The sequence below is a fragment of the Balaenoptera physalus genome, assembly GCF_965194825.1.
Source record: "Balaenoptera physalus genome assembly, chromosome: 1".
NCBI classification, from domain to species: domain Eukaryota; kingdom Metazoa; phylum Chordata; class Mammalia; order Artiodactyla; family Balaenopteridae; genus Balaenoptera; species Balaenoptera physalus.
Genome location: NC_138882.1, coordinates 170,459,256 through 170,485,401, shown reverse-complemented (window position 1 = coordinate 170,485,401; position 26,146 = coordinate 170,459,256). Strand labels below are relative to the sequence as shown.

Below are 26,146 nucleotides of genomic sequence, written 5' to 3'. Positions count from 1 at the left end.
CTCTGCTTGCTTCTACATGGTGTCATTTTTAGCTTGTTCTTCTATGATCCCCCTGCATTTTCCGAAAACTAGAAGTTTTATCTAAAGGCTTAATGGATTCAAGTTAAATACTTCCGTCAAGGACAAAATTGTATGTTTCATATTGTGTCACATTAGGAGACACATCATATCTGGTGGACCCATCATTCATGTTGTTACAATTGATCACTGGATTAGGGTGATGATACTATGATCCCACCATTGCATTGTAATTAGAAAGGAATCTCTGTGTAACTATTTTGGTATTATATGACTATCCATTTCCCCATGAACTATTCATTTAATAGTATTAATACCAATTGGTAATCTCTGTCCAAATTATTAATATTACTTGGAGTTGTGGAATGATTTACTAATATTATCCTTCTATATTATTAGCTGGAATTCTATAAAGTAAAGCTTTCCTTCATCACCTGGGGCTATTTGGTTACTTTGAAATAGGGTTCCTACAGGAGAAGCAAGATAAATGTTTAATTATTTCTCTTTAACTACCAATTTTCAAAGTAAAGAGTGATTTAATAGTAGCCTCAAATGGTATATGAGTTTTTTCTGGCTTTGTTTTTTTAAATAGCATTTGTTCTCATGAATTTTCATTGGTTCATTGTGTTTGGATCCATAACAATTATTTTTTTGATACTCAAAATTTCAAATTTTTGCAGTGGGGACCCTTGAAGCTGGCTCTTGTGTCCTTTTGTCACAACTCCATTAAATTTTCAGTGTCCTTGTTCTCTGGCTCCAAAAGAGCCCTAGGCTCATCTTGTACTTCCCCTGCCACAAAACTGGAATCAGCCATTTCTCAAAGGAGTTTTGGTACCTCTTAGTGGGGAATGAAATTAGAAACCAAAATTTGGACACCCAGGGTGCTCATTGTCATTAGGGCATCCTTTTTAGATTGTTTCTGAGCTAGAAGGTATATATTTTTAAAATAAGGGGTTCATGATGATATTTTCAGTTTTAACATTACAGAGTTTCACTTAATTTCTTTGTCTTCATAATTGTATTGGATTTGGAGGGGGATGAACATGAATCTGTGTCAGAACTTTGTAATGAAAACAATGCCACATATGATAACCATAATACTGATTCTATCTCAGGAGAAATAAAGGTACACTCACATTATGTACTTTCAACATTTACTGATTAATATGTCAGTGGTTAAGCAGAAGATAATAACTGTACTGAGTGGTAGTCCCATACATTTTCTTAGATATTTTACCAGACTGCTTTAGTTTTCTTGGGTTTTTTGACTATTTGTGTTTGGTGGCCCACTTTCATACCATTCTGACATTATCTAAATGAATATGCCATAAACATTAATTCAGCATATGTAGTTAATTATATGTAATAATTTTTAGATTAGAATCTATAATCTATCGCTCTGACAGCTATTGAACAAAGTTACTAACTATAATATACAATTATTCATCAATTACAACTTCTTCCCAAAGCATTTCACACATATTAACTCATTTGGTCCATACAACCTGAGTTGTATCCCTATTAGTAATAACGGAGCAGTTAGGAATAATAATAGACTGATACGTAGCAGAACCACCATAGTGGTTGTTTATAACCAGTCTCCATTCTGATAGTCAGGCTTCTATTCTGTTTGGGTGGTGCCCATACCTTACCAGTTGTTAAATATTTTGACAGTCACCCTGGAAGCAGGTTTATAATGTTTTAAGTTACTTGCTTCAAGATAACATGGTTAGTAAATGACAAGATTAGTAAATGACAAAAGCAGGACTAGAACCCAAGCTTTCCAATTCCTAGTCCAGTCTTCTTTCTACTAGATCTTTCATTAATAAAAGTGGCAGAGGGGGAGGGGTGAGATGTGACAGGGTGAGAGAGTGTCATGGACATATATACACTACCAAATGTAAAATAGATAGCTAGTGGGAAGCAGCCGCATAGCACAGGGAGATCAGCTTGGTGCTTTGTGACCACCTAGAGGGGTGGGATGGGGAGGGTGGGAGGGAGGGAGATGCAAGAGGGAAGAGATATGGGAACATATGTATATGTATAACTGATTCACTTTGTTATAAAGCAGAAACTAACACACCATTGTAAAGCAGTTATACTTCAATAAAGATGTTTAAAAAAATAAATAAATAAATAAATAAAAGTGGCAATAATCCTTATATTGAAAAATATTTTTTGATAAATTTAAATTTGGGACAATATTTTTTCTTTCTCTAGCGAAATAACAAAATATTAGTATTCAAATGAAATGAGTTTTTTCCCCTGAATTAAAATATGTAAAGTCCTTAGAATAGTATATGGCAGATATTAAGTGTTTGCAATTATTTTGTATTATTCTGGGAATGTGTCCCTTGTTACCTCAGATATAAAAATATTATTGGATTAAGGGATATTTGAAATTATTAAGTATGTAATATTAATCATAAAAACATAATAGACATTATTTAGAGAAAGCTGGTATTTAATATTTCTGTGACATTAATTTATCACCAAAACCTGTGAGTTTTTTCTAATGACTAGATGTTAATTTAATACTAATGCTTGCCTTTGAACATTTTAAATTTATGAATTGGTACTTAGAATATCAAACTGTTCTGCTTTTGAAAAATCTTTTTTTATCACTATTTAAATCTCTACACAGATTCACCAGGCATGCAAACTCATCTGCAGAAAATGCAAACGCCATGTGACTGATCTCACAGGTCAAGTGGTACAGGAAGGAACCAGGCGCTACAGACTCTGTAATGAGTGTCTTGCTGAAGTTGGCATAGACAGCCTCCCCATTGATTTGGAAGCTGAACAGCATCTTATGTCCCCATCAGATGGAGATAAGGATTCCAGATGGCACTTGGGTGAAGATGAGAATAGATCATACGTGGAGATTGTAGAGGATGGGTCTGCTGATCTGGTCATACAACAGGTTGATGATAGTGAAGAAGAAGAAGAAAAGGAAATAAAGCCCAACATCAGGTAGCTGGGATGTGAACCAACAGATCTGGCATGTCTGCAACTTACATTGACTTCCCATAACTCTCTCTTTCCATGGTCAGAGTCTGGTTAACAAATTATCAGACTGACTTGAAAGTAATGACCTGATATCACTTGCATGCTTTCTGAACAGGCCATTGTATCCATTCTGAACTTTGTTGCCCTAAAATCTGTTGCTGCACTGGAAAGAAAGACCTAGCTTGAGTTGGCATGATGGATGAACAATTAATCTTCTTACTTTTATTACAGAGATACCTTTTTTTTTAATATTGGAAGATCTACTTAGTGAACTTTTTTCAAAGAAAATATTTTAAATAAATTCACCACAACCAAACTGTATATAAGATAATTTCAAGATGTTTCAAAAACATATAAACTACCACTATTGAATTTTCACAGGGAACGAGGTAAGAGCACATTTAAGGGTCTGGCACCCTAGCTGACTAAACTAATTAGTCTATTACCTTCAGACCGAAAATGACCTATCATTATTCCAATATCCTAAATGTTTTAGAATTACGGCAGAAAACAAACCTAAACTGTTTGAAATCGTTCATATTTGAAACTTTTGTCATTAAGTTAAAAATTACTCTTATGTAGTCAGTGTTTAAAAAGAACAAACTCTAAAATAGAAGCTGACCAGAGATTATATACAGACATCATTTTCTTAAAGCAGGAAACTAATACTGTCAAGGTAGTTTTTTGAGGATCTGTCTATATAGCTCTCTTCCTCTCTAGAGAAAAAAAGAAAACTGGAGGTTCTTACCAGTTCTTAAGATTAATTTCCTCCATTTATATACTGCTATATTACTTATAAAGTGCTCTTTCACACATCTCCTCACCTAATCAGCAAGGTAAATAGTATTGTCTCTGATTTACAAATGAGGAAATTAAGGTCAGAAAGTTTAAGTCGTGGGACTGGTGACTAGACAGGTTTTGATTTTAAACAGTCCTCTTTCAACTGTCTCTCCCTGGATAGTCCCCTGAAATGGTGAAGAAGTGAAGTCAAACCTCACCAATCTGCAATAATTATAAAAAGAAGCCTATGAGAATTAGAAAGTATGAAAGAAGAGGAATTTAATCATCTTCAACAACATATAATATCTTGAACTAGAGTTATTCAAGTAGTGCTAAGTAATGTCCCTATAGTACCTATTGACATGTTTTTATGTTATTTATATATAAATTTTATATATAAAACTACTTGAACACATTATTCTCCTAAGTTCTTTAAGCAGTTTATATATAATTCTTCAAAACAAACTTTTCTATTAGGATACAAAATTAAGTTTTAACTCCTCCCCTATATGAATTATGAAACATTCCAAAATTACAGTCAAATTGGAGATGCATTATTTTAGTTGTAAAGATAAAATCTAAATACTAGAAGTAAAGAACTGTTCATAAAGGTCTTGGCAAGTTATCCCAATTAAGCTTGTTTTAATTTAATTTTGATAGAGGCTCCTTGTATTATACTGTATTTTTAACTGCCATGACATACCTCAAGATACTTTTTATGTTATTTTCTCTTATTCTTTAATTAATGATTGTCCTTAATACCAATTTGTGGGCCAAAATAGTTAATTTCTGTAAGTTTTTTTTATAAATAGATGAATAACCACTTTGTTTTATGGTACCTAATTCTGAGATTTTTTTCAAGATTCCCCTGATGGTAAATTTCCAATTGCTTCAAGACCGGATAGTGTGCATTGAGTTCATTGTCTCCCAACATGACCATTCCTGAGTCAGGAGTCTTAACAATTACATTGTTCCAAATGAGGGAGGGAACACTTGTCATTCTTCAGTCTCACCAGAGGATGATAACATCTTTCAAAATTGTAATCTGATTTTTAATCATTGGAACCAATAGGAAAAATGACTGACTTGAGCTTTATTTATAGAAATGAAGTTGTGCTTGCATGTGTATACTCTAACGCACTTTAGTCTATGATCTAAATGTTCTTTGATGCTACTATATTCTGCATGCAAACATCAGCATGATTGTCAGCAAGGTCCACTGAACACAGTGCCACCAGCACTTGTAGAGCCTTATCAGAAATAATGCTTTCTCATAATTGTTTATAACAAGCATCAAGCAATCCCCACAAAACAGCTATCAAATTCACCAAACTAGACAGTGCATCTGTTCTATCATTTTAGTATCATAAAAGAACATTCGTGACATGTTTGTAAGTTGTAAATAATAACTCCAGTATCATATCATATTTATCTAAGACTTTAGAGACCAATTCTTTTCTAGAGTGAAACTGTCTATTAATGGTTTCTAAGAAAACTGAATTCTTTGGCTCTTAAATGTGGGAAAATATTACATAGGGGTATAATCTGTTAATATAAGCTTTATTTATGCCAAGATTTTTTTTTTTTTTTAATGTTAGGAAAATAATGGAAGTTGGTTAGACCAAAGTTTGCTCTTACAAGAATGCTGTTTTATCAGCTTCTGAACACCCTTCTAAGTCTATGGTCCTCAAGATCCAGTTGATAGGATGAAGTTTTGCAAAATAAAGCACCACTGAGTCGTGCCTACTGTCTGGAGGAAGCAAAATTGACTAGGCCAGTGGTTTAAAAGATTTTTTTTTACCCAAGAAACCCCTTCTTCAAATGAATTGTTTCATAGAGAAGTTCAACATTTAAGGAAACTCTAAAGGACAGAGCTGCTCTGGTTTAAGCTCACTACAAACCTTTCCCCAGACACTCTGCAGAGCTCAGGAGTCCAGCACTGAAAACCTTGGGCTGGATCACTTTTTGAATTCCCTTTGAGCATTACAGTCTCACTTCATTACTCCTGTTACTCCTTGCACTTATAAGCTGGTAAACATAGAGCAGCAAATCACATCTTTACAAGGCTCCTTCTATAGTTATCATATATCTTAAGACCTTTTTAAGAACAAATTTTTCAATATTGTATGTCTGAGTGATGAAATCAAACACAGTTACTGCTTTTATGTGGCCAAGTTACTGCTTAATGGATGAAAAGTTCAGTGTTTCAGTTACTTATGAGCTCAGAACTCAATTCATTAAAAGTTATTTTGCTGAGTCATGCTAAGATATATTGAAATTTCCACTCATATTGGTTATATATGTTTGGAGTCCGAAAATTAATACTATGGAAAAATCACTAAAAACAGTACAGCATAAGATATGTTTAACTGGGAAGGGTGATAACAGTAGGTGCTGGAGGACCAAACTTTAGATTATAAATGGAAAGTTCTAAGTTATTTTATATTAGAGTGGATCAGTATTACTATTTATCATTTATATAGCATTTTATATTTGCAAAGTATTTAATAATTTTTATGTTATTCTTTACATATCTATGAAATAGGACATTTATCACATGAAAGGTAAAGAAATTGAGGCACAGAACAGTAAAGCAACCTGCCTAAGACAACCCAGTGAAACAGTGGCAAAAATAGGAATTAGAATGATCAGATTTTCTGAATCCTAGAATATCAGCTTAAATCACTGAGGTGTGTTGTGTATTACTCTATTTTATGAGTTTATGCAAATAACAGTCAATTGTTTTAAAGCTTACGTCATTGTATGTGGATAAATCCTATACAGAATAAATATTATGTAAAGGATGTGACTTTGGTTACAAGTTTTAATGATAAAAATTCAGGTTGTCACACAAGTGGCATTATTTAGCCAATTTTATATATTGTGAAGTATAATTAATATTTTATTTTGATACAGGAGTTTCTCAACTATTCATGCCAATTGAGCCATGAATAGACCAGAAAAATGAAATCCACAGAGAATCTATAAACTTCATTTTCTAACTTGTCAGCCTTCTCCCTAAAGTACCTGTGTTAATGCCAATGAAAAGTGAACTATGTTAATAAGCCACACACAGGAGAAGCCAGGGGACTCTTAATTTTTTTTTTTTTGGCTGCACTGGGTCTTCGTTGTGGCGTGTGAGCTTCTCTCTAGTTGCAGTGCGTGGGCTCTCTAGTTGTGGCGCGCCAGCTCAGTAGTTGCTTAGTTGCCCCACAGCCTTTGGGATCTTAGTTCCCCGACCAGGCATCAACCCCATGTACTATGCATTGGATGGCAGATTCTTAACCACTGGACCACCAGGGAAGTCCCGGGACTCTTAACTTTTAAATGCAAAATATTTTGAAATGTTCTACTTAAAAGCATGATAAACACTTTTCCCTGCCTCTTTTTATTTTCTTCACACCAGCAAAAGCCATTGGATACTTCATCATCTTTAGATAGGAAACCAGTGACCAGGGCAATGCCAGTCATCTCTTTACCTTTGGGCTTGATTAGATCATTTGCAAACATTATTAAAGACAACTTGTAAAGTATATCTAAGAACTGATAATACTTTCCTTCACTCTTTCGGATTTCTAGATACACAGATCCATTATATAGTTTCTTGATTTCCCCATTGGGAAAATCTTTTAATTCCTTGTTGATATTATTTACAACTACTTAATTCTTTTATTGAGTAACTTATTTTATTCAGCCTATAAGGGAAAAAAATGGAACATTTTTACCTAGATAGTAGTTCTCAACCTTGGCTGCACTTGAGAATCACTTGTGGAAATTTTAAAAATACAGATGCCTAAGTAAAGCAGAATCTCTGGCAGATGGGGCCTGGATACATTTTTTTTTAATCTTTCCAGTGTTTTTTATGTGCAAAATAGGTCCCCTAGTCAAGGTTCCCCTCTGTTCTCCCCAGATAGATAGATGCTAAAGTTGGGCAGTGGAACCATTTCACCTTCCAGTCCACTGGTTCGCAACCCTATCATTAAGGAAAAAAAATTAAAATATGGTTGCCCAGTCCAAGAAAATATTTTTTGTGAAATTTTAAGATATTGTGTATGTCCCCTCATCTAAAGTTTTTATTAGGGTCAAACAGTATGGACACTAAATTAAAATAGCCCATTTTTACTTTGAGATGTATTTGCATTTTTATTTGATCATGGGTTGCAGTCTGGGAATTCACACAGTAATTCAGAGTAATAAAAGAACTATATTAGGAATATGTGACTGAAATACTATATCCTGAAATATTGCAAGCTTTAATGTTTTCTTTGCTTTTGAAAAAGAAAACAGAACACTCTCCAAGCACTGTGAAACTTAATTGCTACACATTAGTATTCCATCAATGAATTGAATTAAATCAGTTTTTATTCAAGTTAAATGCCATACCAGAGAAACCAAGAAAGATGTCTTATTTAAAGGAGCCTTCAGATTAATTTGGAAAGAAAAATAAATGTCTTTGCTTTACTTCAAGTATTGCCATTAAAATTTTTCTTTGGAAAATAACTTGAAACGAGTTGGGCATAAAGCACCATCCTCATTCCCATAATTGAGGTTATGTATGCAATTCAAACATGACAAGTATATCCATTCAGTAGTATTGTATATGCAGACACCATTGCTTAATCTCCTACCAAAAAAAACAATCCAATAAGGAAGTGGCACTTTCTTGCATAATTCAAAAAGGTTAAACGCTGAAATACAAGAAGATAATGTGTCTTTTGTTGCATATTTGAGTTGATTTTAAACTTTTTTTCCCCTGGAGGAAAAAATCCACAAGGAATACAGCAGTGGAAAACGGCACCTGCACCAGACGCTGTAGTATTTGGGGCCCGTGTTAAAAAATGAAAGCCCTGTGTTTTCCCCTAAGCAGCAGCAACATCTATTCGCGCTCAGGCGGATGACCACGTGGCTTCATCTTATTTTCAGGAGGACTGCACCAGTGAGTGGGATTAAGGAGTAGGAACCTTTACTTTTCCTTTTCAGTCCTGTTTCCCGCACAACTACTTTTCCTGGAAAGTTAATCCAGAGTCCAGCAGCGAGACCCCCGTAGAGAACCCCACAGTTCCCCGTAGAGGCCCCGACATACCAGACACCCCTAAAGCTAAATTCTGGGGGGGGCAAGATGAATAGGAAACGCTTGTGTTGTGTGCAGTGTGCACCCGATAAAGAGCCGCTATTTGCCGGGTCCCTACTCGATCCAAGGGCGCTGAGGTAGGCACACATGCCTCGCCAATTAAAACAGGAGGAAACTGAGGCTTGAGAACTGACCCCAAAGTCATTGAGTCCAGCCCACGCAGTGGGTTGGCTAGCGGTGCCCGAAACCGCCGCCCTACCGCCAGGGGGAGCTAGTGTGCTTTACCTCTACTCTCGGTTCCCATAGTGCGTCTGTGCGTCACAGAGGGTCACTGGCTTGGGCGTCCCCCCCCCCATTCCTTCCCCGCCATCACACAGAGTGGGGATCGCGCACTTGGCCTCGCTGCTGCTGGAAGAGATGTACCGGGTGACAGCCTGGCTCTCCAGATTCTGTAGGCACTTCACTGATGTTTTTTAGTTTACCTGTCTTGCCTCCCTCCCCTCCTTCCTTTCTTTTTCAGGGAGGCGTAACTCTTTTAATGAGCAACAAATGTTTTAGCCTGACAGCCAGGTGAGGTAGGTACCACTGTATTATGGCAGATGAAGAAACTGAGGCTTAGAGTGGTGAAAAGACTTGGCCAAGTTCAGAAAATTTAGGAAGTTTCAAGAAGGAAACTGGAAGGAGAGGCCTTGACTCCTACCTTTAGGTAACAGACATACATATAAACATCCACATGTTGGAAGATGAGGCATTTGTAGTGACTTTGGGAACCCTTGTCACATGCAAGGGAGAGAAATGAAATAAAGTCCGGGGGGAATTTTACATTCCAGCTGGAGAGACATACACATATGCCCAATGACGATGTGTGGTAGAAAGTACCAACAGCCAGAAGTACATCCATTTATTCACCCAACCAATGTCTCAATATCTACCAAGCACCCAGATTCCTAAATGGAATTCAGACAAAAAATTTGGACGGGGAGAGTACCACATTTGTTAATTTCATTTTTACTCAAAAATAAATAGAGATAACAAAAATGGTCCTTAATGCCAACACGTAAAATAGCAATGCTATATTTAAAAGGAAAAAAAAAGATGATTTTGAGCTACGCCTTGAATAATGGAAAGAACATCCAATTAGGAGACACAATGAAAGGAAAAGAGAAATGATCAGTGTAACTAAGGAAAACTAGCAAATAGTTGAGCACAGGGGATGGAAGTGTAAGAGGAGTTCAAGAAAACTCCAATGTGGGCTGTGGAAGGATAAAGGCACTGTTGATAGAAACAAGGAACTCAGAATTTGGATATGAAAACACGACATTAAAGATCTCTCCCTAAGGAGCATGTCACCAGAGGGCTTTGGAATCAGGAAGAACTGGAAGCATCACTGAAACAGACCATTAAAAGATGGAAGGTACAAGGAAGGTACAAATAATAACCAGAAGCCAGTTCCCTTGCTCCTTAAGGTGCTTCCAACTTAAAAGCAGAGTTGACTACTACATACGTTAGCTGACTTAAGGAACTTTATGAAATTGTTGTAAAACAAAGAGAAAAAGAATCTGCACAAGAATTCAAAGGTAGGAACTGGTGAGTTGTATGGTGTGAACTTTGATGGTGGGTGATGGTGGGCGGGCTGCACTGGTACTGAGAGAAGACTTGGAGAGGCCATGGGAACATAAAGGCAGAAACAAAGTTACCCTATAATTGATTCATCTTTCTTCTCATTGCGACATACCCCTTGAATGGTTAATACTTCGAGCTGCAAGGGAATCAGGATGGGACAGTAAAATGGGAGTCCTGTAGAAGGGCACCCAGCTTGGCATAAAGGGACAGGCACAGCTTTTGAAAACAGCTCAACTCTGATATGGAAGAAAGAAAACTAGACTAACATAGGAAAGATTTGGAGTAGAGACGCAGGAAAGGAAAAAGTCTGAAGAGAAAGCAGGAGGAGAAGCAGAAGGGAGTGGCTTTGTTTGCCCTTCTTAATAAACAAGAGACTCTGGCAGAATGGCACTGGCTCCACGGTTATCCTTAGGCTGGTCACCCCCTAACCAAGCGCTGTGGCCTTTTTAAAAAATTAAAAGGTGAAAAAGTAAGGGGGCTGTTAGCATTTAAGCTTGTCCCAATAATAGTACTAGCCCTCACTGAGCATTACTATGTGCCAGGCACTGTCTTGAGTTTTATGTGTATACATTTATTTAATTCTCTCAACAACTATTGTCACGAGTTAAAATTTGGAAATTGAGGCGCACGGAGATTCAGCAACATGCCCCAAAGTGGATAGTTAGTAAGTGCTGGAACCAGGACTTGAACCCCCATGATCTGGCTCCAGTTTGTGCTGTTAACCACTGCACCCCCAAAATCCTCAAAATAAAACTGTTAGCAGAGTAGTGTTTAAATTCCAAAGTTCCAAGTATAATTCCAAAATTACTCCCTTTCTCTTCTTACAAAATAAGGTTCTTAACTATGGTAGCAAAGCTGGGGACACCTGGTCTGTGAGTAGTCACCATCTCCATTTCAGAGTTGAAGAAACCCAGTCTCAGAGAGGTTCAAGAAATTCCCCAAAGTCATATAGCTAGTGAGTGACATGGTCAGGATGTGAATCCATGACTCTAATGTACTTAAAGTTTGTATTTGGAAGTAATTTAAAAAACACACACACGTGTATTTATTTGGCAATGGGAAAAAATAATATAAATCCACTATTTTCTACTGTCTTGTCCTGATACGAGATATTTCTATAGTCAAAATGTTTTTGCTAAATAACATTAGCTTTTGAACTTTTAGAGTATGTGTCAGAGAAAATGAGACAGCCATTGTCAATCATCTATTTTTGAGTTGCACCTTACAAATATCACCCAAATGTGGAGTGTTTCCTTATATATAAAACTTGAGGGCTTCCCTGGTGGTGCAGTGGTTAAGAATCCACCTGCCAATGCAGGGGACACAGGTTTGAGCCCTGGTCTGGGAAGATCCCACATGCTGCAAAGCAACTAAGCCCGGGCGCTACAACTACTGAGCCTGCGCTCTAGGGCCCGCAAGCCACAGCTACTGAGCCCATGCACCACAACTACTGAAGCCTGCGCGCCTAGAGCCCGTGCTCCACAACAAGAGAAGCCACCGCAATGAGAAGCCCGTTGACACAACTAGAGAAAGCCCACGCGCAGCAACGAAGACCCAACGCAGCCAAAAATAAATAAATAAAATAAAACTTGAGTAATGAGAGCTGTCATGCTAACCTCACAGGGCTATTACCTGGATCAAAAGAACAACAGAACATAAACGTGATTCGTTATATATTAAAAGGTATTAAGTAAAATGAACAGAGTCTTAAGTCCCAAATCTGCCTCTTCTAGCCAGTAGGTTTTAGGTGTCACTAATCCCCTTATTTGTAAAATGTAGGACAACTGTACTACATATAGAATTGCTGGAAGGACAAAGGGGTAATATAGAGAAAGCATCTGGGAAAATATTTTGTACAGAGGAGACCTGGATATGTGTTTATGACAAAATAAATATGTTGGCCCTAAGACTACTTTCTTGCATGTCCAGAATTCAACATTAATTGTTCATTTTACAGGCAACAGAACAAAAAAGTACAGAGCATGTTATATGGGAAAAAACATTGATAAATTACTACAGTCACTAAATTCTGAGGAAGTTTGCTCTGGAAGGAGCTTTTGGAAGCTATCTTTTCCAATTTCCTGTCCCCCCCGCCGCCCACCCTGGTTTTTCTAGATGAAGAAACTACATTCTCAGTCTCAATCTGGAATTCCCCAAACCTTCTGAAGCTCAGACTTCAGGAAGGGGCAGAACTATAGTCCACTTGGGGCACTTCCCCCACTTTGAGGAGGGTATAAACTGTACTTTTTCCACCATTCCTTCTTTTTTTTTAAATTTTTTTTTTTTTTTTAACTTTGGGTTTATTTATTTATTTATTTATTTTTGGCTGTGTTGGGTCTTCATTTCTGTGCGAGGGCTTTCTCTAGTTGCGGCAAGTGGGGCCACTCTTCATCGCGGTGCGCGGGCCTCTCATTATCGCGGCCTCTCATGTTGCGGAGCACAGGCTCCAGACGCGCAGGCTCAGTAATTGTGGCTCACTGGCCTAGTTGCTCTGCGGCATGTGGGATCCTCCCAGACCAGGGATCGAACCCGTGTCCCCTGCACTGGCAGGCAGATTCTCAACCACTGCGCCACCAGGGAAGCCCATCCACCATTTCTTCTTGAACATTCTCTTCCAAAGTCCAAGTGGTAATAGCAAGGTGAAAAGAGAACTAGCAAGGGTGGTTGTAAGGACACACATAACCACTTAGCCTTCTTGGAGAGGCACCAGTAAGAAAAAGTCATCACATCACTACTGTTACTTTCCCGAAAAGTCACTGCCATCATGTAACACACCCCTGTACCCATGACAATGACTGTCTGATTAGTAAGCAGACCTGGTGTGATTTGGACCTTTTAGGCCAAACTGTTCCAGTAAGATACCTTCTCTTTCTCAGCTCAGTTGTTTAAAATATAATATTACTAGATCACAGAAACTTAGAACTGGAAAGGAATTGAGGAATCACTAATACACACCTATAATACATAGATGAGGAAGTAGGTCCAAGGTCAAACAGTAGTAGAGCAAAGGCTAGGAACTGAGGCTTGTGGCTTGGGATTCTTATGTTCTTATAGATATGCTCAAGGAGCTGACCTGCAGTCTCTGCCTAAGAGTTTGACGTAGCTCTAAGATGCTTAATCCACTGACCACTAAGTAGTAACTGACCATCTATTATGTGCCATCTAGGAGCTTTCCTTCTATTCAGAGGTATAAGATTAGTGAACATTAAACAATTATAAAATTGAATAAGCCTGCAAATCTTTAAAGCTAACTAGAGAAGCATAGTTCAGAGATCCCTGAAGGCTGAATGGTAAGGGAGGCATTGTGGAAATGTGATTTGAGCTAGGTTTTTAAAATTTATTTATTTTTGGCCACTCTGCGAGGCTTGTGGGATCTTAGTTTCCCTACCAGGGATTGAACCCAGGCCCACAGCAGCGAAAGCACCAAGTCCTAACCACTGGACTGCCAGGGAATTCCCTGAGCTCGGTTTTAAAGCGGAGCTGCAGACTAGCAACCTGTGGACCAGATTCAGCCCACACACAACCTGTCTGTACTTCATTGTGATGACCCACAGTGGTTTGGGTTTCTTTCCAAAAACTTGGGAGGTTTTACATAAAAATCCCACTCTCTGGGGTTTTATGAAAAACTGCCACCCTAGGCTTGTATTCCCATTAGCAATGAGGGCTGGAGCTGAGAAGCAGCTGCCCGCTTGGCCCCTGCATAAACCCTCAGTTCAACACCCGCAGTCCTCCCATTACCTGCCTGACTCCTTGGGCAGCGGATTTGCTACCCAACGTTTTCAGAAATGAGAACGGCAGCCCAGAAGTAAGACAGAAGTGAAGATGTGTGGGTACGTTATGGGGAAGGAGAATTAGCTCTGCAATGGGGGAAATCTGTTCCTTAGGGAAAGACACATACTTGAAACTAGCAGAAGAATCTGGTGAGAGCACGGTGCAACCATCTCAATAAATAAGCTAAAAATAAATAAAACGTGTGCTGCTACTGATGGATCAAGAATGCCAACACTTCATGTATAAAGGGTAACATACTCATTTTCCTTCTATTCAGTATCTTTGTTTTGGCATACTTTAAAACTAATACAAACTAAATTTTAAAATTTACCTGAAACTGTAATAAGTTATAAATTTATTAAAAATAAGAAAATATAATTTGTATTGCATAATTACATCTGCCTTGTTTTTACTGAGCCCCATTATACAGCTCTGGTGGTTAAGAGATATGGCTAAGCTTTCCCCCCGCCCCGAGTCAAATGTGTACCTTACTTGGCTTACTACATCCCAAGAGCTCTTCTTACTTTGGCTTCATCTCTCCCATTGCCCTCACAATATCCCGTTGTTCACTTTCACAATCAACGCCCCCAAGTAGCCCATGATGTGTAAAGGAGTCGAAAGAAAGAGCCCCATCTCAGGCTGGAAATTCATCCTAACAAAAGATAAAGAGATTCTTCTAGACATTGTTTTGCTTGGAGGTCCACAATTTACACTTATAAAATATGCCTGAGAATAAAGAAGGTGAAGGAGTGCTACCTGAGATCCTGCTGTGTAACCATTTGAAGAGCTACTATTAAAACCACAGGCTCCTGCCCTTGTCTTCATTACGCCCCCCTACTTTCTGTTAAATTCCCAGAGAGGGACTTCCCTGGCTGTCCAGCGGATAGGACTCCGAGCTTCCAAGGCAGGGGGCACGGGTTCGATCCCTGTTTAGGGAACTAAGATCACGCATGTCGTGCGGCGCAGCCCAAAAAAAAAAAAAAAAATCCCCAGAGTAAAAATGATGTGGTGCTCCGAGAGAATAGTTAGAAAGCTCACAGACAATCTCTTCCTTTTAGGTCAAGTTCAGCACACTATAATGATATTTGGCACCACCCAGTGGCAATCTTTTTTCACATATGTGTGAATAAATAGCAACTTTGCAAACTCTTGCATCACAAGGAAGAATACCTCAATCAATGAATAGAGGATGGAATAATGTTGCAAATCAAATGAAAGCAGCCTCATTTTTTTTAAAGTTTATCTACTTTGAAAAGTTCAGATCATTTTAAAGTTGTTTTCCTGGCCTCCTGTCTCCTTAGGAATGAAAAGCTTAGGTAATTTTTAAAAACCAAAGACATTTTAAAAAATTCTCCTTTTCTTCTCTAAATATAATGGCTTTAATATAAAATTATATGTTAGAAAGAAGGGTCCATTTGTACATGCATCAAATTTTTCTTATGGGAAAACAGGAAAGTGTCAATACTTCAGTGCTTAAAAAAAGTGAGAACAGTAAATCAGGGCTCTTTCTAGAGAAGCCTTCCAATTGTTCAACTATAATTGTTTCATCTGAGAAAACCAACTGGAATACAGGATGGCTCTTTCCCACAGCAATCTAAAATGACCCCTTTTCATGTATGTATAGAAAATATATGTGTTAACCAATTTGGAAGAAAAGCAAAATCCTGGTTGTAGGATTCCTCAAATTTCTTTTTTTTTCGAGCTGCATTCAGTAAGAACACGGGGGCTTCAGAGTCTCTCAGGCTGCTCTTAGATCAATGATCCTTTCTGGGACCAGGCTGGAGGGCTGGCATTCCATGGGAAGGGTGTAAGGCACCTGCTGCTACAGCAGGGAATTAACAAATGAGGAACCATACTTGCCACCTAAAGGTTTCTTTAAACTTTGAATATTTGGATAACACAGATCAAGAGTGTACCTAGATTTTCCATTTCTGAAAGTCACACTTTAAGTTAAAAATTTCTGCTCTGCAAATCTCCATATATTAACAGATACTGTAGAATTTATATCATGGTATCTTCTCAAAAGGAAGAGAAAAAAACAGTTCTTTATAGGGAGTCTCTTTTTTGTATGTGTCTTAAATGTCAATGATCACAAAAACTTCTGGCTTCTCTTCATCATAGACCTGCATTGCTGAATATGTTATTGCTTTGACTTCAGTTCCCTGAAGTTGGGGTTAAAGAAAAAACAGGAAGAAAAAGGACATCAAAATCAGAATCATTAACTCTAGCAACAATTGGCAGAAAGTCAAAATTCTAATATTGCTCTGAAAAACTCACACGAAACAATTAGTTATCAAATTAGTATAGTATTATCCACTGATCCAGTAAAAGTGAGAGGAAAATATGTACAGCAGAAAAATCACTGAGTTAGGAGATGGAGCATACTATAGCCCTGGCTTTGTTTGCAACTGGATACAGAAGCTGTCTGACTTCTCTGGGCATCAGCTTTTTCATTTATCAGATGGGTTGAATCCAAGAACACAAAGCTTTCCTACTGTTTGGGTCAGGGCTCCTTCTTAAGGCTTCTTCCATACAGTCTAACCTGGGCCCTGGGAACTCGGCCTATTCCCTTCTCTGAATGGCAGTCAAATGCCTATTATCCAACATCTCCGTTTAGATGTCTAATAGGTATCTCAAATATAACATACTCAAAAGAAAATGCCACTGTCATTTGTATTATAAAAATAGTTTGTTTTCAATCCACATGCTCCCCCTCTACTGGCTTCTGTTCTTTTTATGCTTCTCTTCCCCAAGGCTCCCTCACCAGGCTTCATTTTATTGCACTGTGGTTGAAGAAATGCTATTGCAGCTACCGGAAGCAAACAGGATTTTCCAGTCACCTCCAACTAACTTAGGTCTCCTTGGCCTAAACACAGGGGTCAGCGAACTACAAACTGAAGGCCAAATCCGGCCTGCCACCTATTGTTGTACAGCCCCACAAACTAAGAATGGTTTTTACATTTCCAAATAGTAGTGGAGGAAATGTTTAAAAAAAGTTTTACTGGAACACATCCACATTCATTCATTTATGTGTTGTCCTTGGCTGTTTAGTGCTATATATAAGAGAAGAGTTGAATAGTTGCTCTTCCATCATTCTCTGCCCACAAAGCACAAAACATTAGGAAAAAAATTGCCTACCCCTAGTCCAACAGATTTGACTCGTATAGAGCGAAGCCATACATGCTGGCAAATACTGAATCTGGAGAAGCACAAAAGGTAGAAGAAACTTTAGAGAACATCTAGTCCAACACCTTCATTACAGGGGAGGACATCAAAACTCGATAAGGCAAAGGGATTTTTACACCCCACAACTCTGTAACAAACCTGACCCTATAACCCAAGTGCTGATTCCTAATCCTCCAAATCAGGTGTGTGAAATCACAGTGTTTTAAAATAATATGTCCAGACGGGTCATATTAGTCTGAGAAAAATTTAGGACTTACACCAACTTATTAGAACTAGTTAAGTTAACTGTCACATTTACTGACTTTATGGTAAGGCAGTATAATATGTTTTTAATGGCTGGATTTAAAAACATACCTGAGGGTGCTTGGACAATGAGAATTTTTCTCCCCACCTTGAGAAGGAAAAGTGAAACATGATTAAGATTTCCAGGATTTAATATTTATTCTCTCTTCCCACATTTTAAAATAAGCCTTATAAATGTGGTTTAGATACTAGAAAGCCAAAAGAGATGGAGGGGGAAGGGAGCTATAAATTTCAATTTGATTGTTAGCAGATACAGCTGTTGAGGGACTTATGTGTACAATAGCCATTTCAAGAAGGCTGATAGTTGCTCTTAAAAAAAAAAAGTGTCCTAGTATAGTGTACATAGGTAGATTCTCAATAAACATTGTTTAATGAATACTGGTTCATAACAGAGTAGCATGTTCAAAATTTTCACTGTACTCAGGACTACAGAACTAATTAATATCTTCCACTGGAGAAAGCACATCTAAACACCATAAAGGCAAAATACTAGATTCTGTAATACAGTCTGAACTTGGTTTGTATTTTATAACTTTTCAAAAAATGTCCATGGTGTGTACATGGAAGGCCCTAAAGGTACTGCCCTGGAACCTGGGATGAGCATCCTCTCTCCCTTCAACACTAATGTGGCTGAAGATCACAGCAGCAGAAGCAGTAGCAGTAGTAGAAAGAGCAAAGTTTTAAAATTCTGTTCAACTATTTATTAGCTAAGTACCCTTGGACAACCCTGTTTTCTTACCCGTAAAAAAAGGGAGGAGGAGGAGATAATAAAAGCTCTCACTTTACAAAAAGAAACTAAAAAAATTCAACATAAAATAGAAAAGATAAGCTTTATATAAAAATAACCTAAAAGAGTTACGTAAGGGTTGGAGTGAGCCCTCACATGGCTGAATAAGACCAGAGGAGGCAGCGAGTGCTGGGAAGAAAGTGTAAGGCTCAAGATGGAAAATCATGAACTAGATGATACTGTCAAGGAGAACTTAATTGATATCGTAACCAGAAAAATTAACCAAATTCCAAAACAGAAAGGAATCTGCTTGAAAATGGATCAACATATGTTGGACTTAATGCTGCCCTCTATGGCCTGGCTTACCAATGGCAGAGATCTCATTTTTGACGGCACATGCATCTTACAAAGATTTTGTAAGTTTACCTTTGAATACAGGTGATTTGCATTGTGAAACCTGTACCTTAACACGAGGTGGATTGGTTGGTCTTGTTTTTGGTGGTCTGTACCCTGTTTTCTTGGCTATCCCTGTGAATGGTGGCCTGGCGGCAAGCTATAACTCAGCCCCACTACCCGAGAAAGGAAACATCTTAAATTACTAGATTAGGATTTCTAAGCCTATCTTTATGTTATTTCCCATTTTGCTCCAGACTGGGTTTGCAGCATACCTTGGGTCTAGAGAATATAAACTACTTATAAAGGCTTTTCAGTTACCTGAACCTGGCCTAGAAACCGTGATTGTTAAGTAAATCTGTACACAAAAATAAAAGAGTAAAAATAACCTACATCTAAGTATGAATAAACAGAGACTTGTTAAAAAACAAAAAACAAAAAAACACCTAAAAGATATCATTAAATGACTGAAGAAACTCGGAAAACACCAAATCCAATCAAAGTGCCGTAATCAAGTGTTTGCAAACTCTGGAAGGAAATGTATAACTTGTTAATAGAAGGAAATGGAGTCCAGGTGTGAGGATCTATAAGAAAGGATGCATCAGCATTTCTCATCACCAAGCTAAGCTTTATGCAAAAATCCGTGCCATCTACCAATGATATATTTTTTGTGCTAAAAATCAACAAATTGGGAATCCTGTTTAATAACACACATCAACTTTGTTCTGACAAGTTTCTGGTCCACCAAACCTGAGGTGAACCCTGGCTCCTAGGTATCTCAAGAAGCTTAACCTGCAAAGCCCTACTGGGATGCAACTGGTCTTCTGACTTAACATTTCTATCTGTCTTCCTGCCCACTGATTTCACTGAAGAATAACTTAACATCTTTCATGACCCGCTACTTAAAAGGTTTTCAAAACTTACCCAATTGACCGTAATTTGAAATTTCTTTGATCAATATTAAGTACTTTTACTTCCTAAAGAAGAAAAAAAATTTCTTTTAATTTTAATATATGCTCATAACAGACCAGCTACTAAAACATGTCTAGGTTATCATCTTTTCAAGATAATAGCATAAAACTTCTCTGAAGCAAAGAAAACTAAAATGTTAACTAAAACAGGACAACAAACTATATATTTCAAGGAAATACAGTTTTTTCTTACATATTCAAGGGACATATTCTTGAAAATGTACAATCTAAAAATATGAGTCAAAAGAATTTTTCTGTAAGATACATAGAGGAGGATGACCTGGGATTTCAATCACTATGAGTTTTTTTCAGCTTTATTTATTTAGAGTTGACAAAACTCTCAGCCTATTTTTATATAATACTGTAGGACGAATGACCCAGTTCTGTAGGACGAATGACCCAGTTGGAAGAATGTATGTAGTGGAGCTGGTAAGGGAGAGAATGGAGGAATTACGGAAGCAAGGAAGGCCATGTGTGTTAGATAACAATGAGGTTGGAGAGGTGTTCCCTCTGGAGGTTGATGGCAACAAGTAAACTCCATTTGGCTTTTCCTTTTGCACATTAAGGAAAACTAAAAGCATCAATTTTTAAACTTAGGCCAACATGGCAGAACTGCCAAATTACAAATGGGACAAAAGGAACATATGGATGGACATAAATACAGCTCAAACTTGGGAGACATAAAATGTACAGACAGAGACAGTGGAGACAATAGGTGCGTTCTTGTCACACAATCCTGATGAGTGACAAGTATATAATAAGAGATCTAAATACAAAATGCACATACATAAGCAAAGTCGGGTTATCCAAGAAGAGCCTATGGTTATTATAATTTCTGCAAATCATCATCTGTATGGCTTGGTTTTGCAACACATGTTCTATTTTAAATCACTAGTCTTATTATAAAATATGGGTAAGAACCCATTTGCTCAGCAAAAAAGAAAAACTTTTGCTTACCCGGGCTACGAAGAATTCATCAGCACTGAATTTATAAAGCCATTCATCCAAAAAGTGAAACAGAAGAGATTGTAAGTCATCTCCTACACAGGATCAAAAAGAACCATGACAGTATCATGTTTAATAACTCTCGTCTCTAAAAAACTTGTTTGAATTTAACAGTGCAATGAATTTCTTAGGTTAGTTGAAAGAACAAGCTCATAATCAATTTTGTTGTTCTTACTGTGAGCATATACTGAATTTATGTGGAATACTGAACATCTATAGCAATTTCTTCCTTGTGAATAAATTGGTTACCTTGGGTTTCTACTTCTGTTGCTTGGAGGGGCTCCACTGTCCCAGTATCTGTCATATAACCAAACATGGCCATTGCACATTGCTCAAATGCTTCCTCCAGAGTATCTCCCCATGCGTGTAACCTAAAGAAATACATTCATGCCCTGTGTAATATAACCTACTGCAAAGCAGACAACTTGTCAGGAAAGTCAAAATAAAATTAACATGATAAATACAAAACCAAAGGTCTCAATCAGTTTAATGACACTGAAACTAGGTGCTTTTAAACCATCATTTGCATGTCCTAAAAGAACCAAAAGAGGAGAAAAATTAAAACTCGGGACATCAAGATTAAAACATCAGGGGCTTCCCTGGTGGCGCAGTGGTTGAGAATCTGCCTGCCAATGCAGGGGACACGGGTTCGGGCCCTGGTCTGGGAGGATCCCGCATGCCGCGGAGCCGCTGGGCCCGTGCGCCACAATTACTGAGCCTGCGCGTCTGGAGCCTGTGCTCCGCAACAAGAGAGGCAACGATAGTGAGAGGCCCGCGCACCGCGATGAAGAGTGGCCCCCGCTTGCCGCAACTAGAGAAAGCCCTCGCACAGAAACGAAGACCCAACACAGCCATAAATAAATAGATAAATAAAAATAAATAAATCCAAAAGTTTAAAAAAAAAAAAAAAAAGATTAAAACATCAGGGCTTCCCTGGTGGTGCAGTGGTTGAGAATCCACCTGCCAATGCAAGGGACACGGGTTTGAGCCCTGGTCTGGGAAGATCCCACATGCCGCGGAGCAACTGGGCCCGTGAGCCACAACTACTGAGGCTGCGCGTCTGGAGCCTGTGCTCCGCAACAAGAGAGGCCACAACAGTGAGAGGCCCGCGCACCGCGATGAAGAGTGGCTCCCGCTCACCGCAACTAGAGAAAGCCCTTGCGCAGAAACGAAGACCCAACACAGCCAATAAATAAATAAATAAATAAATTTATAAAAAAAAAAGATTAAAACATCAGCCTTCCTATGTTAAGCACATGATTGCAAAGGCATAAACTCCAGCTATACTCACTGGACATCAGCTGTATGATCCAAATCTGAGGGAGAGAGGAAAAAACACTTATAAGTAACTAAACTTGACTTGCAAATCACAAGAAAATGACTCTAGATCATTACTAAGAACATCACCCTTGAAGAGCATGAAAATGTGGGCTGGCCACACACCTTTCACTAACCATTTACACGAAAGTTAATTGCTCTGTTAAGGGTTATTTTTTATTTTTTAAAATTTCTTCTAAGCATTCACAGTTATTATTCTGTTAATATTAAATAAATGAACTAATATTAAATAAAAGAATTAATAGTTACATAATATTAGCATATTGATGCTAAAGGGTTATTTTTTTAAAAGCCAAGATTTATATTTAAATGAATGACAATTTCTGGAAGGCATCACGGCCACGGTCTTCTAGGTGATCTAAAAAGTGTCTAATACATCACAGTTTTTCAATAAACAAATGCCATTCTCTGCCATTAGTTACTTTTCCTCAACAAAACAAATCAGCATCTTTTCTAAATATCTACTTGTGTGAATGACCAAAATTCTAGAAACTACATCATCAAAGATATAAAATTCCAAATTTCGTTTCACCTTTTCATGAACAGCTAGCCAAATCCCAGACAAAACAGTTATTTATTTTTAACAAGAGCCAAGTTTTATATTTGTTGATTTCTTTCATTTGAAAGACTCCTCAATGATATCCTTGACCAATAAAACAGTTTTGGAAAGTAAACTCTACAATATGTATTATGAGCTTTTTCCTGATATTCTCACACCAGGAAATAACAACTGCTACAACAGCAAGCTCCCATTGGATCTGTTATCTCAAGATTTCAGAGTCAGGACTTCCCTGTGGTCCACTGGTTAAGAATCTGCCTTCCAAAGCAAGGGATGTGAGTTCGATCCCTGGTCGGGGAACTAAAATCCCACATGCCACAGGGCAACTAAGCCCACGCACCACAACTAGAGACGCCCGAGTGCCACAATGAAGACCCAGTGCAGCCAAAATAAAAAAAATTAACTAATTAAAAAAAAAAAAGATTTTAGAGTCTATCCTTCACTCTTACCTGACTTCCATCAATTCTTCCTACTTAGAATCATAGAATATTCAGGCTACAACAAAGTCTTAGAGTTCATTTAACAGAATTCCTTCAATTACAAGAAGAAACCTGAAATCCAGAGAGATTGTGCGACTTGTTTAGGACTACACTGCTGATTAGAGTTTGGACTAGAATTGAGATTTTCTGACTCCCAGTTTAGTGCTGTTTACATAACACATTTTGTTCTGGTAACACTCAAGATTTAAGCTCATCTCTAATTTACTCAAAATATTACTGAGGACTCAATACATTTTAGGCATTAAGGGGCTCAATGACCAGCAGAGATGACAAACAAGTTAAAAGATAATAACAGGTATTAACCCTAGAGAAATGAAAGTATGTGGCCACAAAAGGACATATAATGTTCACAGCAATTTTATTCCCCCAAATTAAAAACCCCATATCCATCAAGAGAACAGATAAACAAACTGAGGAATACAATGCCACACTACTCAGCAATAAAGAAGCATGAAAAAAAAAAGAAAAAGAAGCATGAACTACTGATACATGCATTAACAAGTCAGGGAGCTCAGCTCTTTCCCCTGCTGTCAGTAGTTACTGAATAAAATCCATTCACCACTTTAACGTCTAGCTGTGTTTGATACTGAGTGAAGAAGCCAAACAGAAAAGAATCTATACTGTGTGATTCCACTTATACAAAACTCTAAAACAAAAGTAAACTGTGGTGATAGAAATCAGAGCAGTGCTTGCCTCAAGGTAAGGGGCTAGGGGACTAACTGGAAAGGAGCAAAGGGAACTTTCTAGGGTGATAGAAATGTGCTAGAGCTTGACTCGAGTATTGGTTACACAGATGTTATCTGTTTATCAAAACTCATTGGACTTTATACTTAAGATGTGAGCACTTTTATAACATGTAAATTGTACCTCAATTTTTTTTTTTTTAATTTAATTTATTAATTTATTTATTTATGGCTGTGTTGGGTCTTCGTTTCTGTGCGAGGGCTTTCTCCAGTTGCGGCGAGCGCGGGCCACTCTTCATCGCGGTGCGCGGGCCTCTCTCTATCGCGGCCTCTCTTGTTGCGGAGCACAGGCTCCAGACGCGCAGGCTCAGTAATTGTGGCTCACGGGCCTAGTTGCTCCGTGGCATGTGGGATCTTCCCAGACCAGGGCTCGAACCCGTGTTCCCTGCATTGGCAGGCAGATTCTCAACCACTGCGCCACCAGGGAAGCCCTGTACCTCAATTTTTTAAAAGACGGTTTAAAGAGACAATGACAGATCGCTATAGGGCAGTGGTTCTCAAATTTTTTGGTCTCAGGAACCCTTTATTCTCGTAAAAATTACTGAGGACCCAAAGAGTTTTTGTTTATATGGGTTGTATCTGGCAATATTAACCTAGAAATTTTAACTGAAAAAAATTTTAAGTATGTATTAATTCACTTAAAAATAATAAGCCCAGGGCTTCCCTGGTGGCGCAGTGGTTGAGAATCTGCCTGCTAGTGCAGGGGACACGGGTTCGAGCCCTGGTCTGGGAAGATCCCACATGCCACGGAGCAGCTGGGCCCGTGAGCCACAACTACTGAGCCTGCGCGTCTGGAGCCTGTGCCCCGCGGCGGGAGGGGCCGCGATAGTGAGGGGCCCGCGCACCGCGATGAAGAGCGGTCCCCGCACCGCGATGAAGAGTGGCCCCCACTTGCCGTAACTGGAGAAAGCCCTCACACGAACCGAAGACCCAACACAGCCAAGGATAAATAAATAAATAAATAAAGTAGCTATAAAATAAAAAAAGAAAAAGAAAATGTCCTCTAAGTTAAAAATAATAATAATAATAATAATAAGCCCAGGGACTTCCCCGGTGGTGCAGTGGTTAACATTCCACCTGCCAATGCACGCCACAACTACTGAAGCCCATGCACCCTAGAGCCCCAAGCACCACAACTACTTAGCCCACGTGCCACAACTACTGAAGCCCGAGTGCTATAGGGCCCACGTGCCGCAACTACTGAGCCCAGCGTGCTGCAACTACTGAAGCCCGCGCGCCTAGAGCCCAAGGTCTGCAACAAGAGAAGCCACTGCAATGAGAAGCCCGCATGCTGCAACAAAGAATAGCCCCGTCTCGCCGCAACTAGAGAAAGCCCCAGAGCAGCAACGAAGACCCAACGCAGCCAAAAATAATAAATAAATACAAATAATAAGCCCACTTTATTTAACATAAATTACATACTTTTATGAAAAATGACTACATTTTCAAAAAATGTAGTGAGAAGAGTGGCGCTGTTTAGCATTTCTGCAAGTATTTTTAATGTCTGGCTTTTCAGTGTGCTGCAATCTCACAGATATGCAGGAGGTAAAAGGAGTATTTTAAGAGCTTAAAAAAAAAATGTGGACTTCCCTGGTGGCACAGTGGTTAAGAATCCGCCTGCCAATCCAGAGGACATGGGTTCGAGCCCTGGTCCAGGAAGATCCCACATGCCGGAGAGCAACTAAGCCCGTGCGCCACAACCACTGAGCCTGCGCTCTAGAGTCCACAAGCCACAACTACTGAAGCCCATGTGCCTAGAGCCCATGCTCCACGGCAAGAGAAGCCACCACAATGAGAAATCCGTGCACCGCAACAAGGAAGAGCCTCCACTCGCCGCAACTAGAGAATGCCTGCCCGTAGCAACGAAGACCCAATGCAGCCAAAAATAAATACATAAATAAATAAATTTATTTAAAAAAATGTATATGGGCAGCACAGCCGGAGTGAGGAAAAAAAATTGTATATAGTCTTCCTTCACCAAAACTAGAAACTGGTGGTTTTTAAAAGGTTAGTTGCAATGCAGAATCTGAGGCTTTAACAATGAATTTTTCGAAGTCTGTAACATTAAAATCCATTGCTCTATCTTGTGCTTAGAACAGATCTTATCTATGCCTGGCTGTGTAATATCAAGCATTGGTTTTTGGGGAAA

At 38.6% G+C, this 26,146-nt stretch overlaps 2 protein-coding genes and 1 pseudogene across 11 annotated transcripts in view; 2 read left to right on the top strand and 1 right to left on the bottom strand.

The window, feature by feature from the left end:
- The window catches only part of ZBTB8A (zinc finger and BTB domain containing 8A), a 58,520-nt gene extending 50,585 nt beyond the window's left edge, over positions 1-7,935 (top strand). For both annotated transcript variants that reach the window (XM_082411662.1, XM_082411661.1), the window contains one exon: positions 2,663-7,935. In XM_082411662.1, coding sequence (XP_082267788.1) covers positions 2,663-2,995 — 333 coding nt within the window. In that variant the 3' untranslated portion in view covers positions 2,996-7,935. The remainder of the gene's footprint in view (positions 1-2,662) is intronic.
- ZBTB8OS (zinc finger and BTB domain containing 8 opposite strand) overlaps positions 1-26,146 on the bottom strand; it is a 78,606-nt gene that overhangs the window by 46,747 nt on the left and 5,713 nt on the right. For 3 of the 8 annotated variants that reach the window (XM_082412010.1, XM_082412005.1, XM_082412011.1), the window contains 6 exons: positions 22,149-22,173; positions 21,107-21,228; positions 20,810-20,892; positions 19,806-19,858; positions 17,813-17,849; positions 13,846-16,434 (listed from right to left, as the gene is read on the bottom strand). In XM_082412010.1, coding sequence (XP_082268136.1) covers positions 16,348-16,434; positions 17,813-17,849; positions 19,806-19,858; positions 20,810-20,892; positions 21,107-21,179 — 333 coding nt within the window. In that variant the 5' untranslated portion in view covers positions 21,180-21,228; positions 22,149-22,173 and the 3' untranslated portion in view covers positions 13,846-16,347. Of the gene's footprint in view, positions 1-8,151; positions 8,432-13,845; positions 16,435-17,410; positions 17,472-17,812; positions 17,850-19,805; positions 19,859-20,809; positions 20,893-21,106; positions 21,250-22,148; positions 22,174-26,146 lie in introns of those variants that run through there. The other 5 variants (XM_082412006.1, XM_082412007.1, XM_082412012.1 and 2 more) reach the window with 5 other exon arrangements.
- Positions 17,857-19,798, top strand: LOC309637402 (transmembrane protein 126A pseudogene; annotated as a pseudogene). Its single transcript has one exon. The product of its transcript is annotated as a transmembrane protein 126A pseudogene (transcript).